This window comes from Tachyglossus aculeatus, chromosome 2, assembly GCF_015852505.1.
Source record: "Tachyglossus aculeatus isolate mTacAcu1 chromosome 2, mTacAcu1.pri, whole genome shotgun sequence".
In the NCBI taxonomy this organism is placed as follows: domain Eukaryota; kingdom Metazoa; phylum Chordata; class Mammalia; order Monotremata; family Tachyglossidae; genus Tachyglossus; species Tachyglossus aculeatus.
Genome location: NC_052067.1, coordinates 66,481,406 through 66,499,877, shown reverse-complemented (window position 1 = coordinate 66,499,877; position 18,472 = coordinate 66,481,406). Strand labels below are relative to the sequence as shown.

The 18,472-nt window shown below is 39.9% G+C and overlaps 1 protein-coding gene across 5 annotated transcripts in view; it reads right to left on the bottom strand.

The window, feature by feature from the left end:
* The window catches only part of SYNE1 (spectrin repeat containing nuclear envelope protein 1), a 503,300-nt gene that overhangs the window by 81,408 nt on the left and 403,420 nt on the right, over positions 1-18,472 (bottom strand). For all 5 annotated transcript variants that reach the window (XM_038770126.1, XM_038770112.1, XM_038770118.1 and 2 more), the window contains 10 exons: positions 17,605-17,760; positions 16,605-16,775; positions 14,982-15,115; positions 14,083-14,287; positions 13,237-13,419; positions 12,447-12,593; positions 9,313-9,467; positions 7,566-7,713; positions 4,924-5,018; positions 1,047-1,281 (listed from right to left, as the gene is read on the bottom strand). In XM_038770126.1, coding sequence (XP_038626054.1) covers positions 1,047-1,281; positions 4,924-5,018; positions 7,566-7,713; positions 9,313-9,467; positions 12,447-12,593; positions 13,237-13,419; positions 14,083-14,287; positions 14,982-15,115; positions 16,605-16,775; positions 17,605-17,760 — 1,629 coding nt within the window. The remainder of the gene's footprint in view (positions 1-1,046; positions 1,282-4,923; positions 5,019-7,565; positions 7,714-9,312; positions 9,468-12,446; positions 12,594-13,236; positions 13,420-14,082; positions 14,288-14,981; positions 15,116-16,604; positions 16,776-17,604; positions 17,761-18,472) is intronic.

Here is an 18,472-nt window from a genome sequence, read left to right as displayed (position 1 = left end):
GCTTACTTGCTGGGTGAACTTGGGCAAGTCACTTCACTTCCCAGTGTCTCAACTGACTCATCAGTAAAATGGGTATTGAGACTGTGAGCCCTATGCAGGACAGGGGCTGTGTCCAACCTGTGTAGCTTGTATATACCTCAGTGCTTAGTACAATGCCTGGCACATAGTAAGTGCTTAACAGATAACATAAAATAAATAAATTAAATAACTGAAAGATCAAGTCAACATACTATCTTCCCAAGATTAATATAGACTACAGCCCTTTTAGTTGCATTTGAAGGGGTAAAAAGTAAGCTCTGCCCACACTTTTCATTTTGGCCTTATGCTCTTTGCATTTCCACATTCTGCAATTTCAAGTTATGTAATGATCAGTTTTCCTGTAAACTGTAAGCTCCTCGTGGGCAGGGATCATATCTTCCAACTCTATTATACTCTCCCAAGCATCTAGTACAGGGATTGAACACAGTAAGTAATCAATAAATACCACTGATTGACAGAATGAACAGTTCTGAACCTTGATATGGAAGGTGATCTGGGCAACAGGCTGTGTTTTAATTCAGTTATTGCCACTGAAACTGAGCCTTACACTGTCAAAGAAACACTTTTCTTCATTTTTAACACTGTCACCTGTGGGTTCATTTTGAAGACACATCCCATTGGTATTTGTGGTATTTGTTAAGCCCTATGAGCTAAGAATCATTCTAAATGTTGGAGCATATCTAAGATAACAAGGTCAGTCAAAGACTCTTCCACATGGGGCTCAAAGTCTTAGCGGGAGGGAGAACAGGTATCTCATTCCTATTTTACAGATGAGGAAACTGAGGCACAGGAAAGTTAAGTGACTTCGCCCATGGTAACAGAATAGAGAAGTGGCGGGGTAGGGCAGAGAACTTAGGTCCTCTGACTCCCAGGCTTGCGATCTTTCTACTACACCATGCTGCTTCCTTTTCCTTCAGCAGAATTACAGAAATATGGTAGGAGAAATGGGCGAAGGGTGAACGGGGAGAGGAAAGAGGGGCAGGATAAAATAAATGTTTTACACATACCTGTATTTCATCGAGCAGGGTTCTGGCTTGCTGCAGTGGGATAGGAACACTTCCCAGTCCGGTCACTGGTTGGTAAGAGACTTCCACCAACCATTTACGAAGTTTCTCTGCCATTTCCCTATAGCGCTGCCACTGGCGGATCTGGCTGTCAATGATTCCCCTCCTCTGTTGGGCCCGGCGAATGACTCCCTGCCACTGATTGCTGAGTAGTGTCAACTTCAGGTTGAACTCGTCCCTATTAAAATGAAGTTATATTTTAATTATGGGTCTTCTTAAATATATGTGCGTGTATATTTTTACACATATACATACACAAGGGTCCTTCTATGTCCAAAGATGACCCTTAAAACAGTACCAGTACATAGTATGCGCTGAGTAAGTACCACTGACTGATTGACCCAAGTAATGGTGGAATTTTATCAATGGAAACTACTTTTACTATGCTAAAAGGGTTTGGTCAGGTTGGCCAAGAGCTAAACCAGTCAGGACTGAACTCTCCTTTTATATCTGAAGTCCCTAATCCCTGTTCTGGGGATCTCACACTGGGGACAGCCTCGGCATAATGCCTGGAGTCCCAGGGACAGGACTGCACAGGGGTCGGTCACATTTTGCATTCATAATGAAAACATGGGCTACCAAAACTTCAAGTCCCAGCTTACTTGCTGGGTGACCTTGGGCAAGTCACTTCACTTCTCAGTGTCTCAACTGACTCATCAGTAAAATGTCCTATTATTAATACAACAACCACATAGGTGTAAAAATACTAGATATGAGCAACTATTCTCCTGGAAATAGGGTCCAGGAGAACCTTGCCTTGATCCCACGACATCTTCCTATCGTTTCTCTCCAAACTCCTCGAGCGAACTGTCTACACCTGCGGTCTCCACCTCCTCTCCTCTAATTCTCTCCTGGACTCTCTCCAATCTGGCTTTCACCCCCTTCACTACACAGTAACTGCCCTCTCGAGAGTGATCAGTGGCCTCCTTATTGCCAATTCCAACAACCTCTATTCCATCCAAATCCTCCTCAACTCTCAGCTGCCTTCGATGCTGTTGACCACTCCCTTCTCTTGGAAACATTAAAATAATAATAATAATAATGGTATCTGTTAAGCACTTACTATGTGCCAAGCACTGTTCTAAGCATTGGGGTAGATACAAGGCTATCAAGTTGTCCCACATGGGACTCACAGTCTTAATCCCCATTTTATAGATGAGGTAACTGAGGTCCAGAGAAGGTAAGTGACTTGCCCAAAATCACACAGCTAACAACTGGCAGAGCTGGGATTAGAACCCATGACCTCTGACTCCCAAGCCCAGGCTCTTTCCACTAAGCCACCCTAACCTTGGCTTCAGTGACATTGTCCTCTCTTGGTTCTCCTCCTATTTCTCTGGTAGCTCAATCTCTTTTGCAGAGTCCTCCTCTGCCTCCCACCCTGTAACAGTGGAAGTCCCTTAAAGTTCAGTTCTGTGTCCCCTTCTATTCTCCAGCTACACCCACTTCCTTGGAGAACTCATTTACTTCGACAAATTCAACTACCATTTCTATCTGGATGATTCCCAAATTTACATCTCCAGCCCCGATCTTTCCCCTTTTCTACAGTCTCATATTTCCTTCTGCCTTCAATATATCATTACTTGGATGCTCTTCTGACACCTCAAAATTAACAGACCTCCTCATCTTCCTACCCAAACCTATCCTCCCACGACTATAGAAAGCATCACTATCCTCTCGGTCTCATAGCCCGTAACATAGGCATTATTCTTGACATCTCTCATTCAGCCACACATTCAATCTCTCACCAAATCTGTTGATTCAACCTTCACAATCCTAAAATCCATTCTTACCTCTCCATCCAAACTGTTACCACATTAATCTAAGCACTATACTATCCCACCTTGACTACTGCATCAGCCTCCTTGCTGTTCATCCTCTCTCCCTACTTCAGTCCATACTTCACTCTGCTGCCCAGATCATTTTTCTGCAAAACGTTTCAGTCCATCTTTCCCCAATCCTTAGGACCCTCCATTGTTTGCTCATCCACCTCCGCAACAAGCAGAAACACCTTACTAAAGACTTTAAAGTACACATTAGTATAATGCTTTGCACACATTAAGAGCTCAATAAATACAATTGAATGAATTACTTTGTCCCCCTCAAACTCACCTCTCCAATTTCCTACTAGAACCCATTGATTTCACTCCTCTAATGCCAGCCTATTTAATGTACCTTGAGCTTGTCTATCCCGCCGCTGGTCTCTTGCCCACACCCTGCCTCTGGTCTGGAATGCACTCCCTCTGCACATCCAAAAGATATCACTCGCCCCACCTTCAAAGCCTTATTAAAATCATGACTCCTCCAAGAGGCCTTCCCCAATTAAGCAGTCATTTCTTTTCCCAAAGCTCTCCATGGACACACTGATTGATTAATTGTCCTAACTGAATTTTCTTTGAACCTTTTCCAAACCCTCCATTATCCCATTAATTTGTGGAGCACTGCAATGGACACTGGGCTCAAAAAGGGCTGAGAAGGATCTCAAAATCCCTTCATTCTATACTCATAACTGTGCAATCCATTGTGAGATGGTTTTCAATCTACATCTTAATTCCAATTTTTTATAGTCAACTTGACTTTTCATCCTATCCTCTCAGATGCAGTTTTGTCTTCTCCTCTGCCTGTCTCTCTCTATTTGATACACACTCCATCCCATCATCCACATTCAGGATTGACCCTGGCAGAACACCACTTCTGATGATTCCCCAGGTTGACTATGGCCATTGATAAATACTCGCTAGGCTTGTAACAGAAGAGGTTCAAAAAATACCCCTATTGACAATAAATATCTGAAGATGATGGAAAGCACTCAAACTGCCCAATTTTAAGCTTAGTCTTTACTGATTTGGGCTCTCCCTTTCTTCATCCTGTATTTTTCTTTGGTCATGGCTTGAAATCAAACATCTTTGGCTTATACATGAATTCAATGATTTATTTCATTTAGTGACATAAACGGCTCTTCCCCTTTAAGTCTTCTAGACTGTAAGCTCGTTGTGAGTAAGGAACGTGTCTATGAATTCTGTTACATTGTACTCTCCCTAGTACAATATAGTGGTCTGCACATTGTAAACACTCAATAAATATCATCAGTTAAGTTAACGTTTTGGCATCTGATGAAAGAAGGGGAAACAAAATAAGGGAGAAAATCGGATTGCTTCTGAAATATTTTTTTCATTTTGGAGGCCTATGACCGTTACCACTTACCACAACCACATTACCAAAGTAGTATTTGGGCTACGTTAGAATAGAATTAATATGCTATCATATTTTGTTGAAACAGAACAAAATAACCTAACCTCAGAACCCTTAAACTATTTTTTCCAAGACAGTTCTGGTGAGAAGTGGAATTACTGGCCAAATGAAGAAGTCCAGTGAGAGTTCATGTTTTCGGATTTTGGTGGGGACAGTGCTTAGTTACTCATAGCCACTATAATTCTAAAAGAGGAAAAATACATAATAGTCATAATTATGGCAATTGTTAAGTGCTTTCTCTGTGCCAGGACTGTACCAAGCACTGGGGTAGATTTAATCAGGTTGGACACAGTCCCTGTCTTATATGGGGCTCATAGCCTATGTAGGAGGAAGCACAATTTAATCTCCATTTAACAGATGAGGTAACAGGCACAGAAAAGTTAAGTGAGTTGCCGCAGGTCACACTTCATACTAATGTACAGGTCAGTGAAGTGGGGGTCCCAGTGATAATAAGTATTGACAAATTTTAACAGAACATTTATGTGCTTCGGGATTTTACTTATCTGCTCAATGAAATGAAAATATTTCATTCACTAGCAACATTTTCAGAATAATGAACTGAGAAAATCACCTGTCATCCACTTGTCCTTGTTCTAGTAGGCGCTGGCCATCAATGATGATTGAATGCAAAATCTGCTGGCGACTGAACATCTCTGCTTGAAACAACTATTAGAAAAAGATGCGCAAAAACAGGACCAAGAATTATTCAGCAACTCCTACTTGGTTGAAGTACATCTGAAAATTTCCTGGGCTCTTATTTTCCCAGATACTCAATTCTTTTCAATTACTATGTTCATCCAAGGACACGAAGAGCCTTCACAAACTTTTCCATTATAAAGCATCTAGCCAGATATTCTGACACACTGGACTGGCCTGTTTAGTACAGACAAACTTTATGAATTTAGCACCAATGAAATCAGCAGTAGCCCATGGGCCAGGACCCCGTGTTGAAACATAATTTGGAATAATTTGGTGAGGGAACAGTAAGGCTGTTTTTATCACCAGAGGATACACTTAACAGAGAAAAGACAGGATTTGGGTTTAATTGGAGGCTAATTATGATGTAACCTTAAATCAAGGCTGATAATATTGTACATTCTTCCAACAAGCTAAATTAAATACCCAAACTTTGAAATGAACTTATATAGTTTGCTTCTCATTTGAGCATGAATACTGTAGGGGTTATGTGGCTCACAGACTAGAGGAGCAGCATGGCTGAGTAGAAAAAGTACGGGCCTAAGGGTTGGAGGACCTGGGTTCTAATCCTGGTTCCACCATTGCCTGCTGTTAACCTGGGCTACAGTTTCCTCATGTGTGAAAAAGGGGATTCAAAAACTGTTCTCTCTCCCTTACACTGTGAGCCCCACATGGGACAGTGACTGTATCTGACCTGATTACCTTGTATCTAACTCCAGTGTTGAGTACAGTGGCCAAGTAATGCTACCTCCTGTCATGAAGGGCCTCTTTAAAGCCTCAGATAAGGTCTGGACAATTTTAAACCCCAGTGCTCAGTACAGTACTTGGCACATAGTAAGTGCTTAAAAAACACCACAATTATTATTACTATTATTACTGACCTAAAGGATGCTGGGTTGAGTAAGGGGCTGGGGAAGAGTTTGTGGCTCCAAGCCCTGTCAGGCGATTAGTTTCACTGTGCCACTTTTGAAACACTTGGCAATGATTTTTTTGTTGTTTTGTTTTGTTTTCCCCAAGCAACCACCAGGAATAGTGGAGAGACATTCCTTCAGCTGGGACAGGAGCAGGCAAACACTGCTCAGTTGACTTAATCTGGCATGGGGGTGGGGGAGCAGACCCTGGCAACCAGTTTATTTGTGGATGACACTGCCCTCCTGCCCTGGTGGCTTCTACATGGCACCGAGCCTGCCATGGATGCCATCAGCATTGTTTTGCTGGCTTGGAGCCGGGTAGGTACTGCCACAGGAAGAAATGGAGCCAATTCCACCTTTCAAAATCCTTTTCCGGGTGATGTCTGTGTAAAGCACTCCAAATACATTAAAAGTATGACATTCCTGCTAAAATAATTGTCCTGACCTGATCTGGGGCTTAAAAGGTACATCTGGCAGACCTAGGCCCTGTTTGAAAGGAGGTAGCATTACTTGTGCCAAGCACTGTACTAAACACTGGAGTAGATACAAGGTAATCAGGTCAAACACTCTCCCTGTCCCGCACAGGGCTCACAGTTTAAGTAGGAAGGAGAACAGATATTGAATCCTCATTTCGCAGATGAGGAAACTGAGGCACAGAGCAGCTAAGTGACTGGCCCAAGGTCACACAGTAGGTAACTGGCAGAACCAGGATTAGCCCACACTCTCTCTACTAGGACACACTACTTATCCATGATGGGAAAAATAAGTCTGTGTGTGCTAATGAACATAAAGTCCTAGATACAGCCACATATCTACATAACTCTAGATTGTAATCTCATTGTGGGCAGGGAACCTGTCTACCAATTCTGTTGCTTTGTACTCTCCCAAGTGCTTAGTACAGTGATTTGCACATAGTAAGTGTTCAATAAATATCATTTATTGCTTGATAGCCATTTGAGGAATAAAGGATTGGTATGGAGAACTTCAAACACTAAATTTTAGTAAAGAAATTTAGAATGTTAACTTAGACACAAATAGCATTTTGTGTTATTCTCCTTATCCCAAATATATTTTAGGGCCATGGGTGATTCCTCTATTCCTCAATAATGCAAATCCCAGGAATAAGGGATGTGGGATTGAACTAGACCATTGCATGGATTATTGGCCTGAAACATAAATTTGACTAGACCACAGATATAAATATATATTGGATAGACAAGATGGTCCATGCCCTTTTTTTTTGAAAATGGTATTTGTTAAGACCTTATTATGTATCAAGCATTGTTCTAAATTAATTCTGGGGGAGATATCAATCAGATATAGGTCCTGTCACAAATGGGACTAACGGTCTAAGTAGGAAGAAGAACAGGAATTGAATACCAATTTTACAGTTGAGGAATCTGAGGCCTAGAGAAGTTAAATGACTTGCCCAAGGTCACACAGCAGGCAAGCAACACAGGTGGGTTTGGAATCCAGGTCCTCTGATAAGGCCCATGCTCTCTGTACTAGGCTACTCTACTTTCCTTTCATTCCCACTCTGCTTCCCTTTCATTCTTCCAAGGAGCTCAGAACTCTCAATATAAACCGTCTTATTGATATTACTTGCCTCATGTGCCCTCTGCTGTTCTAAAAGATGCTGGAAATTGCCAGAAATTTCCACCGCCAACTTCTGTTCTGTCTGAAGCAAGAACTCCATCCATGTTTCACATTTCTCCAGGAACGTCTGGTGCTGCAGTAGGAATGACTGCAACTTGCTGAAGGAGCATAAGTAATAAAGATGGCTTTAAAGATAACTGCATTTTGGGACACCAAAGTGACTGTTTCCATTACCACCTCAAGATGTCTTTTAGGATTTAGTGGCATTTATGAATTTCTGCAGCTTTAAGAAAACACATTAAAAGGGAATACGTTTGGCCATAAAGGAAGGATTTATGAATTATTTAAATCATTGCTTCTTTATCCAATAGAAAAAAAGTAACATAAAATTCTGATTCACATTACGTTCCAGGTAAAAAAATGAGCAGCCCATAAAGCTACATACAGATAAACCCCCTGGTTATAGCCAACTCCATGATACATACAACCTGAAAAGTCAGGCAATATGGTTTAATACCTTTTTCCACGATATAGCCACCCCTTGACACATTCAACTCATGGACACAGCTATTATTTTGGACACTCTGACAATCCAGTGCATCACTGTAGGATGTCCCAAAGCAGGTGAAGAAATTATCGTCTCTCCATTTCCAACTACATTTGGAAAACCACTATCCCAGTCACCATAAAAAGCTTCTGCAATCTCTTGCAAAGACTCCCCTCAGTTAATGCTGTGATGTTATGCTTTGATATACTTACAGATTAAACAGTAGTTTATTGATGCTTAATATCACAGTTAATAGCATGGAATACAATTCCCAGTGGTTTTGAAAGTGACAACAATTTATAACATAAGTCTATGGAAAAATGCAGCCCACAGTATGGTTACTTTAAGTGTCTAGTACAAAGTCAGTGCTCAGTGAATACGACTGACTGATTTCAAGGAACACAGCACTGCCTTGTTGTGAGGTGCATCTATACTGGAGCATGAGAGTGGTCAAACAGGGGAGAAGAGATACGGCTTTGGGAGGCTGTAAGCTCATTTTGGGCAGGGAACGTGTCTACCAACTCCGCAGCAGTGCTTAGTACAGAGCCCTACACACAGTAAGTGCTCAATAAATACCACTGATTGATTGACTGAAAACAGTGGGAGGAGGAAAGCTGTAGGAACACGGGATGGGAATAAGCGATGGAAGGTGAGGCATCATGGAGGGATTTACAATATGATTTTAATTTTTCTCTCAGACCCGGTCATTCATTCATTCAATTGTATTTATTGAGCACTTACTGTGTGCAGAGCACTGTACTAAGTGTTTGACATCATGGTAAGGCTGATGTTATAATGGAATCCTACAAGTGGCAGGTAAGTCCTTGGGAGAACATACTCCATAATAATACTCCATAATAAAGCCATTCACAGTAAATGTGTGTTCTTGAAGAACATGTTATGGCTGTATCATGGGCTTTGCCTGTCCTCAAATCAATCAATCAATCAATCAATCGTATTTATTGAGCACTTACTGTGTGCAGAGCACTGTACTAAGTGCTTGGGAAGTACAAGTTGGCAACATATAGAGACAGTCCCTACCCAACAGTGGGTTCACAGTCTAGAAGGGGGAGACAGAGAACAAAACCAAACATATTAACAAAATAAAATAAATAGAATAGATATGTACAAGTAAAATAAATAAATAAATAACCCTGCTAATTCCTGGCACTCAATGCAAAACCTAAGGAAAAACTCTTGGCTACTATACCTGAATCTTTCTGTGGTGTTAGAAGAGATGAGGGACCAGCGTCTGTTCAAATTCTGCATCCTTTTGATTTCCTTATCACTCAGGGGTAGCCGGTATCCCAGCTCATTTAGACGATCCAAATCTGGAACCATGCTACTGAATTTTAACATCTGTCCCTGAAACAAACAAGCATAGGATTAGGATCATAGACAATAATGTGAGGCCTTATTCAAATGCAGCACTATCCCTCAACAATCAGAGGGTCAATTGTCTAGATTTTTCAGGTTCCTTGCTTCTCCTTTTCTTTCTTAATGTCCTCATTTCACTAGTCATTAATCAATCAATGGTATTTATTGAACTCTCACTGTGTGCAGAACACAGTACTAAGCACTTGGGAAAGTACAGTGCAAGAGAGTTGGCAGACATATTCCCTGCCCATAATGAGCTCCAGCAGAGGGTGAAATGGGGAAGAAGATGAAACCCCCAAATAAGTAGATTTTACTAATTTATTAGCACATGGCAGATGAAACTGAAGCTACGGGACACCATAAAGTATAGAAAAACCTGTGGTTATTATTTCTCCTTTCATTCTTGTCCCCCAGTATGATGAATAATGAAGAGTTGGCTGAATTCTCGAAATCTGAGAAACCTATGGGACAAACGCTCATGGGAGAGTCATATATGAAATTCAGACCTCCTGTATTAAGGCTGTGGGAAGCTAGATGCCCCATGGAAGAAATGCTATACGACCCTCTAAGGTGGAGTGAGGAGCTATTTAATAACAACAACAACAATAATAATAATAATAATAATAAGTAATACTAATAATATTTGTTAAACATTTACTCTGTGCCAGGCACTGTTCTAAGCACTGGTGTAGATACAAGATAATTGGGTTGGACAAAGTTCCTGTCCCCCATAAGACTCACAGTCTTAATACCCATTTTACAGATGAGGGAACTGAGACACAGAGAAGTTAAGTGACTAGCCCAAGGTCACACAGAAGACTCGTGGTGGAGCTGAGATTAGAACCCATAGCCTTCTGAGTCCTAGGCCTGTGCAGTATCCACTAGGCCATGCTTCTTCTCTTTCCTTGGTAGAGCTGGCAGGAGTAGCACTACTGGATTGTGGAAATGCTGTTTAACCCTGGACTTCTTTAAATCAAACATCTGTCTGGGCTTCACATAATGGTAGAAAGCAAAAGTGGGATAATGAACTCCTCCCATGATTTGAAAATGTAAATGTCTTTGGTACAACTCAAGAAGGGATAATAGTAACTGATAATCGATCAAAAAGTAGTATTAATTTTTTGGTTCCCATGCTAATCTTCACTCTTGACCCTCCCACCTCTGTTCCCTCACTTATGCTATTTTACCAACCCGGAACTCTCTCCTTCTTCTAATCTGAGCAACCACAACTCTTCCCAACTTCAAAGCCCTCCTAAAATGCCACCTCCTCCAATGATCCTTCCCTGATTAACTCCCAACAACCCATTAACTCATTGGCCACCCCTAGCGCTTACATATTTAATTATGCCTTTCAGTACATGGTTATATAAATATATATTGAAAAGTCAATTTATCCATTTTGATGATACCACTTGTAAATATGTTTCTGTCTGTCTCCAATTATAATGTAAGATAATTTAGGGAAGGGAATGTGCCTCCTTTTGGACTTTCCATTAGTATAGTGCACTGTGCCAGTGTGCTAAATAGATACTTTTACTACCATTATTTTTTGATTACCTACTATGTGCAGAGCACTGTACTACATGCTTGGGAGAGTACAACAGATTTTGTGAATATTATCCCTGCTCAAGGAATTTACAGTCTACTGGGGGAGTGAAGCATAAAATATAGATAAGGAGGAAGAAGATAAGGGGGATATATAAAAATATACATTAGTAACAGGGTATGCAATACATACACAAACATTACTGAGTTTATTTGTGAGTACTAAAGTATGTAGCTGGTATGGAAGGGCTATAAGGCAATTACGGGGGATAAAAGCAAGGAGATTAAAAATAATTAGGGAAGGCCTCCTAGATGAGAGGAGATTTCAGGAGGGCTTTGAGAATGGGGAAAGCTATGATCTATTGGTCACAGCTCAGTGAGAAAACCCATCTGGGTAGCAGAGCAAAGTACAGAATGAAGAGGGGACTGTAGGCAGAGGCAACAGTAAGAGGCTGATGCAACAGTCAAGTCAGTATAAGACAAGTGCCAGGACCAGAATGGTGGCTGTTTGGTGTTGGGTAGGGACCGTATCTATAGGTTGCCGACTGGTACTTCCCAAGTGCTTAGCACAGTGCTCTGCACACAGTAAGTGCTCAACAAATATGATTGAATGAATGAATGGGGAAGAAGCAAAGTCCTTTACATAGGGAAGTTTGCAGGTGAGATGACATATCTTTAAACTTTAAGAGAAAAGTGTCTACCAACTCTTAGTACAGTGCTCTTCAAACAGTAAGCGCTCAATAAATATGACTAACTGCTCGATAATCAATAATAAATAGTAGCCAAGAAATATGCCGAAGATTAATGTTAGGAAGACTAGCTATGAAGAGCCGGGAAGAAGTCATGAATATGCTGATTGCCACAAAAATACAAATTGTATCAACTCTATGGTATTTCCAGTGACAATGTATGGACCTGAAAGTTGGACAGTGAAAAAACAGAATAGAAAGAACGATTCTTTTGAAATGTGGTGTTGCAGAAAGCTTTTTGAGAATACCATGGACTGCCCGAAAGACAAACATATGGATTTTAGAGCACATTAAACCAAAGTGGTCTTTGGAAGGCCAAGTGACTTGACTTGGATTAGCATATTTTGGACATAATCAGGAGGACTAATTCTCTGGAGAAGACGCTAGTGTTAGGAAAAATCCAGGGAAAACGTGGAAGAGGCACACTAGCAGCTAGATGGATAGAGACCATAACTACAATCATGGAAGAACGATTAGAAAGGTTGCGAATTACGGCAGAAGACAGGGCATTCTGGAGAAAGTCTATCCATGGAGTCGCTACGAATTAGAAATAACTTGACGGAAGACTGCTCTTCTCTGAGTAAATGTTCACTAAATGCTACTGATGATGATGATGATGATTTTATACACATTCCACAGAAGAACTGGAGTAATACTTGCAGCAGCCACTTACTTTAAGTTCTTCCATCCTATCCTGAATTGTCGAGAGATCAGATGAGTGGCTGGGGTCCTGCCCTGTTAGTACTTCTTCAGCTTCCACAATCCAAGCCTCCAGGCCATCCAAACTCTTCGAAAATGTCTCATAGTCAAGAACGCCAGTCTTTTGCATAAAATGAAACACTCAGAGTTTAGATGTACAGAATACTTATTTCTTCATTCAACTCTCCTTATTTGATTCAGCTATTACTGCTCCTTTAATGTACACTTCCTTGTAACTCTGACATGAAATTCTTGCTTTAATTCATGATTTCCTTCTTTTCCTAGTATCAATGTTCTGAAGTAATGTTACGATACCATACTAACATTAAAATACTTTCTACACATTATTTATAGCACTCTCTGTGCAATTCGTTTGTTAATTGAAGGACACATCTGGAAAAGGAAATCAATCCAGTTCCCAAGTACACCTTAATCTTTCTTACTCTGAAAATACCAGACAATATATAGTTTAGAGAAATAATTTTTAATGACTCCCCAAAAATGCCACGCAGAAGGGACTAAATAAGAAATAAAACTACAGTTGAGAATTCTAGGATTAAAGTCTTTAAAGATGTAATTTCTGTTTGGTATTTAGGGATTTGGCAAATAATGTATACACAATTTTGGCTTGACCACGGGCTTTGAAGCTACAGCACTGCCTAGATGATGAATCAGTCTGCTATTCATTTACAAATCATTTGGATGATGGATCATTTGTAAAAAGCTATTACCCACAACACTGAATACAACTGAAATCTTTGCACCTGTAACATAGTTTGCTGCCTGCTAAGAGCCTGTTCTAAGGCTGACAAGCGTTGACTCAAAGACAGTCGGTCAGATTGGATGGCTGAGGCTGCAGAAGAATCCACTTGTTGCTTGAGTTGATCTCCTAGTTCATGGAGAACAAACAGAGAATCTTGGACTGTCTTCTGGCTTTTTAGGAGTTCCTAAAGTGAATGAAAACATTGGGCTCTTAAGAAACACTCACTGTGAAACATGCAAAAGGACCCTTAATTCATCTCCCACAAAACAAGGAACTGGATTCTTTCCATAAACTCTAGAAAGGAACCATAGTAATTTTCTTGTTTTGTAAATTAAAATTTATTTTGTAGGGAGAATTCCCTTGAGAATTTTCCCTGGAACCCCACTTCCTCAGGAAAAAGAATCTCCGAAAAACCAAACTTCACTTTACAAAACAAGGAAACCTGGGACCTGTCCCATCCTCTTCCTCCCCATTCCCCTCCTGCAATATTGTTTCCACTTAATAATAGTTTAATCAACTAAATGTGATATTTCTTGTGATAATTAAAGAGGTTTGTAACAGTATTCAGGTGGAAGCAATTTAGCAACCAAGAAAACAGCCCTAAGAGACCAGCCCTTTGATGCATAATTTTACAAAGTTGGAGAAAAAAAGTCTTTGAAAAAAACAAGGTTAAGGGGCCCCTTCATTTGCTACAAAAGATGTCTTGTGAGCAATTTCTCCCACTCATTTCTTGCTATTCTCCATAGAGTTTGATACAATTCCTCTAACAGCAACCAAAGGTAGCGAACGCAGCATTTGGTCTGATTGTTATGAGTAGTGTTGGGGGGAAATCACTAATTGAACGTACATTACAATTTTGAATCCAAATAGCTACTTCATCATCAGCAATATCCTTGTTAGTAGCTGCCTTCAACAGCTCACTGCTTCGATCTTCATGCTGCTGTATCGTAGAAGCACACTGCTTATAGTAGTCTTTGTACCTCTGCCACAGCTGAAATAAGGCCTTACTGGAATGAAGCTGCTCTGTAATCTCTTCTAGCAAGTTATTCCACCTGAGAAAAGCAGCAAAGACTGTGTCAAGTAGGTAGGTTAACACAGTAGGGAACTTTTTGGAAGACTTCAGAGAATGCCATGCTAAAGTGGCACCACTAAAGTGATTTAACTTTTCGATTAACACTACATTACCTCACAATAGGCAGGCCTGACAAAATTTTGGGGGGGTGTTTGTTTTAAAAAAAATAATTTTAGTAGGGATTTACAAATCATTGGAAATACCTAAAAGAATAATAGTCAAGGCTCCTTTAACACATTTTCATTAAGACCCTAATGAATATTCTTCCTAAATGTCCATTATTTTTGAACTTTTTTTTAATGGTAATGGCATTTGTTAAGTGTTTACTATATGCCAGGAACTGAATGGGTAGATACAAGCTAATCAAGTTGGACACAGTCCTTGTCCCACATGGGACTCACTGTCTTAATCCTCATTTTACAGGTGAGGTAACTGAGGCACAGAGAAGTTAAAGTAACTTGCCCAAGATCACACAGCAATCAGTGGATCCAAGATTAGATTCCCAGGCCCATGCTCCTTCCTCTAGGCTATGCTGTTTCTCATTTTGAAACAGTGCAAATTAGTACTTCCCAATAATACCTAGTAAATTCAAATTATAAATCCTGGAGATTGTCTTTTCTTTCAGTAAAATGACCTGATCTAAAGGTCAACATTAAAATGAGCTTTCAGCATACCTCATGTTGACTTCTTTCAGGATATTGGTTAAAGTTTCAGTAACTGGGGGGTGACAATCCTTTAATAGCTGATTGGTCACAGAGCCAAATTTCTGTAACCTGTTCTCCTGATTTTCTAGTTCATCCTGAAGGCCCTAAATAAAGTAAGAAAGCAGAAGCAAAGGCATGAGGGGGTCCAATGTATTCACTTTGTAGAGCCAATAAAAATGTATGCTGAACCCATTAACTATCTTCTATTCAAGATAAAGAAACTGTTCTAAATGGGAAAAGTAGTCAGTGGCTAATTAATCAATAGTGTTCATGTACTTACCCTGCGTGGAGCACTTGGGAAAGTGCAATAGAGTTAGTAAAGGCAATTCCTGCCTTCGAGGAGCTTATAATATAGAAATGGCTGAAAAATACTAAGAAAGTTACCAACAACTTTATTAAGCCACCAGTGTGATGATGGGCTCTCTTCCATCTGAGTATTTCTTTCCTCTCTAGGCAGTAAGCTGCTTGTGGGCAGAGGTCAACTACCCTACTGTATTGTACTTTCTCAAGTGCTCAGTATAGTGCTCTACCCACAGTAAGTACACACTGATTGATCCCCCCAACTCTGGAAACTTCTGGCCTGCCACCCTGCTGTGCCTAGACCATCACACAAGCTGTGCACCTCACCTTGCTCAAAATTACGAGGGCAGAGCTCTTATGAGAGGTCAGTCAGTCATATCTATTGAATTCTTACTGTGTGCAGAGCATGTACTAAGTGTTTGGGAGTGTACAGTATAACAATATAACTGATACATTCCCTGCCCACAAACACATGCTCAGACTCCTGTTCCCCCATGGATCTATTGGTAAGATGATGTCCTACAAGCCACATAGGCTTAGTATGCCATTTTGCATGTCAGACAGGCAACCCAAAACGTATCACCTGTGGTATTGTGCTTACTGCACACAAAGCACAGTACTAAATGCTTGGGAGGGTACAACACAACAATTTGCCACACATATTCCCTCCCCACAAGGAGATTATAGTCTAGAGGATGTATGCCCAGCACTACTGACCAATCTGGAGCTAAAAATGGGCTGACATTCTAAATAGGCAGGGGGCTGATAATTAACTCATATGCAACAAGCAAGAAAATCAGTTTTGACAAAAAAGACATGGGACATAGTGCAGGGCGTTTTTGTTTAATGACAAAGACATTGACATATATCCTTTGAAAATACATTTCTCCCCATTTTATTCTATTTCATTTTGGCTTTTTAATATCATATAATTACAAAGGGGACTAGGATAGAAAGAGAAAGGGGGGTTATGAAAAGATCCCAAAGAAGAAAGAATAGCAAGTTTAGCAAACGGGGGTTATGAAAAGATCCCAATGAAGAAAGAATAGCAAGTTTAGCCCATATAGATATCCAAAACACAGATCATATATTAAATTGGGCTGTAGAGTAAAACTTTTATGACGGTATATAAAAGTATCAATTCAAAATCCAAGCCAAGGCCTGAAGCGACATAAATGTTTTGTTCAGCAGCAAAGAAAATATATAAAAAATAGCGTACATTTTAAAAATCTTGACCCTGATTACTGGGCTATTCAAGTAACTTCACTATTATGACCAATACCCATTACTTACCTGGAGGTTTTCTACTTGCACTTTGACAGCTTCCATGGAACCAGTGAGAAGACGGAAACGGGACAGAGAATATCTGACTTCCATTAGGTAACTATTCAACTCATCAGAAGCTACTTTGTAAATGCCCCACTGATCAAGAATGGACTGTAAAAATATCTTTAACTGCCCAACCTTTAAAAAAAAAGCAGAAAGCCTTTTTAATTGTTCAGAATTTAAAAAAATAAAGGACAAGTTTAATTGCTGTAGGACTGAAAGAAGATTATTTATTGTTACTGAAGACCAGTGTTGCATATACTCTCCATAACACAGAATTGAATATCATCATGGGCCATTAATATAAAGTTTTAAATAAGTTTCAACCACTTTGAAGTTAGTACATTATAAATTTTAAAATTGACTTTGATCAACGGAGTGTTCAGATTTTTCAGCCCTGTATTCATATAGGTCAGGTCAAATGTTTGACTCTACGAAGCCCTTGTCAAAAGAACAATGTGAGTCGGATTTCACTTATGTAACACATCTCCTTTCTCATAAAGGGTGCATTTGCTTTGCAGTTATAAAAGGTGTAGAAAGAGCAAAATGTTTAATATTATTATTATTTGTAGAAGTAACATGAAGATTTAAAATTTTACATACATTTTAGGGCAAGATTTGAAATCCCCATGTGCTATATTCATACTCCATATTACCATTTGAATCTTTGCCTGCATCACTTCAATGTTGTCCTTACAACCCAGTATTTACATATTACATCAATAGGTTATATAATTTGACAGTTAGGGTAACTGAGGCCCAGAGAAGTTTATGTGACATGTCCAAAGTCAGCCAGCAGAAAAGTGGCAGAGTCAGGATTAGCAGCCAGGTCCTCTGACTCCCGGGCTCAGGCTCTTTCCTCTAGGCCATGCTATTTCTATGTAATATACTGAGAGAAGAGATTGGAGAGCTGGTTAAGTTCCTTAAAGACAAGAGGATGCAGGTACTTTAATACAAATAGTTTTACCTGATGATCCAAATTCGCCCAGCAGTGGTTGAGTTCTCCTAAAGTATTTATAACAACGGCAGAGGCTCCTTCTTTCTTGTTCTGGACCAGGGAAAGTCCATTCTGTTCTACTTTCTCTATTTCCTTTTCCTTTGCTTTAATTAACTCTTCTAGTTCCTGAAAGATCAACATGTAAGGTTAGTGAAATATCTCAGGGAAAAACGACTAACCTTAAAACACATTTCACTATTAAATTCAAAATGTTTTAACACAAATGTCTAGCAGTGATGAATGTTTATTTTTCAAAATGAATCCCAGTAGACTATATATTTTCCTGCTTTAAAACAACACTTGTACAAAAATATTCAGTAGGGGAAGTGTTTGCCTAGGAGCATTGTGGCCTAGTGGAAAATGAATGAAAAAATAATAATTATGGTATAGTTAAGTGCTTACTATGTGCCAAGCACTGTTCTAAGCGCTGGGGCAGACACAAGCTAATCAGGTTGTCCCACAAGGGGCTAACAATCTTAATCCCAATTTACAGATGAGATAACTGAGGCACAGAAAAGTTAAGTGACTTGCCCAAAGTCACATAGTTGACAAGCAGCAGAACTGGGACTATTCATTCATTCAATCGTATTTATTGAGGATTTACTGTGTGCGGAGCACTGTACTAAGCGCTTGGAAAGTACAAGTTGGAAACAGATAGAGACAATCCCTACCCAACAATGGACTCACAATCTAGAAGGGGGAGACGGACAACAAAACAAAACAAGTAGATGGGCATCAATAGCATCAAAATTCAAAATAGATAAATAGAATTATATATACACATCATGAATAAAATAAATAGAATAATAAATATGTACAAATATACACAAGTGCTGTG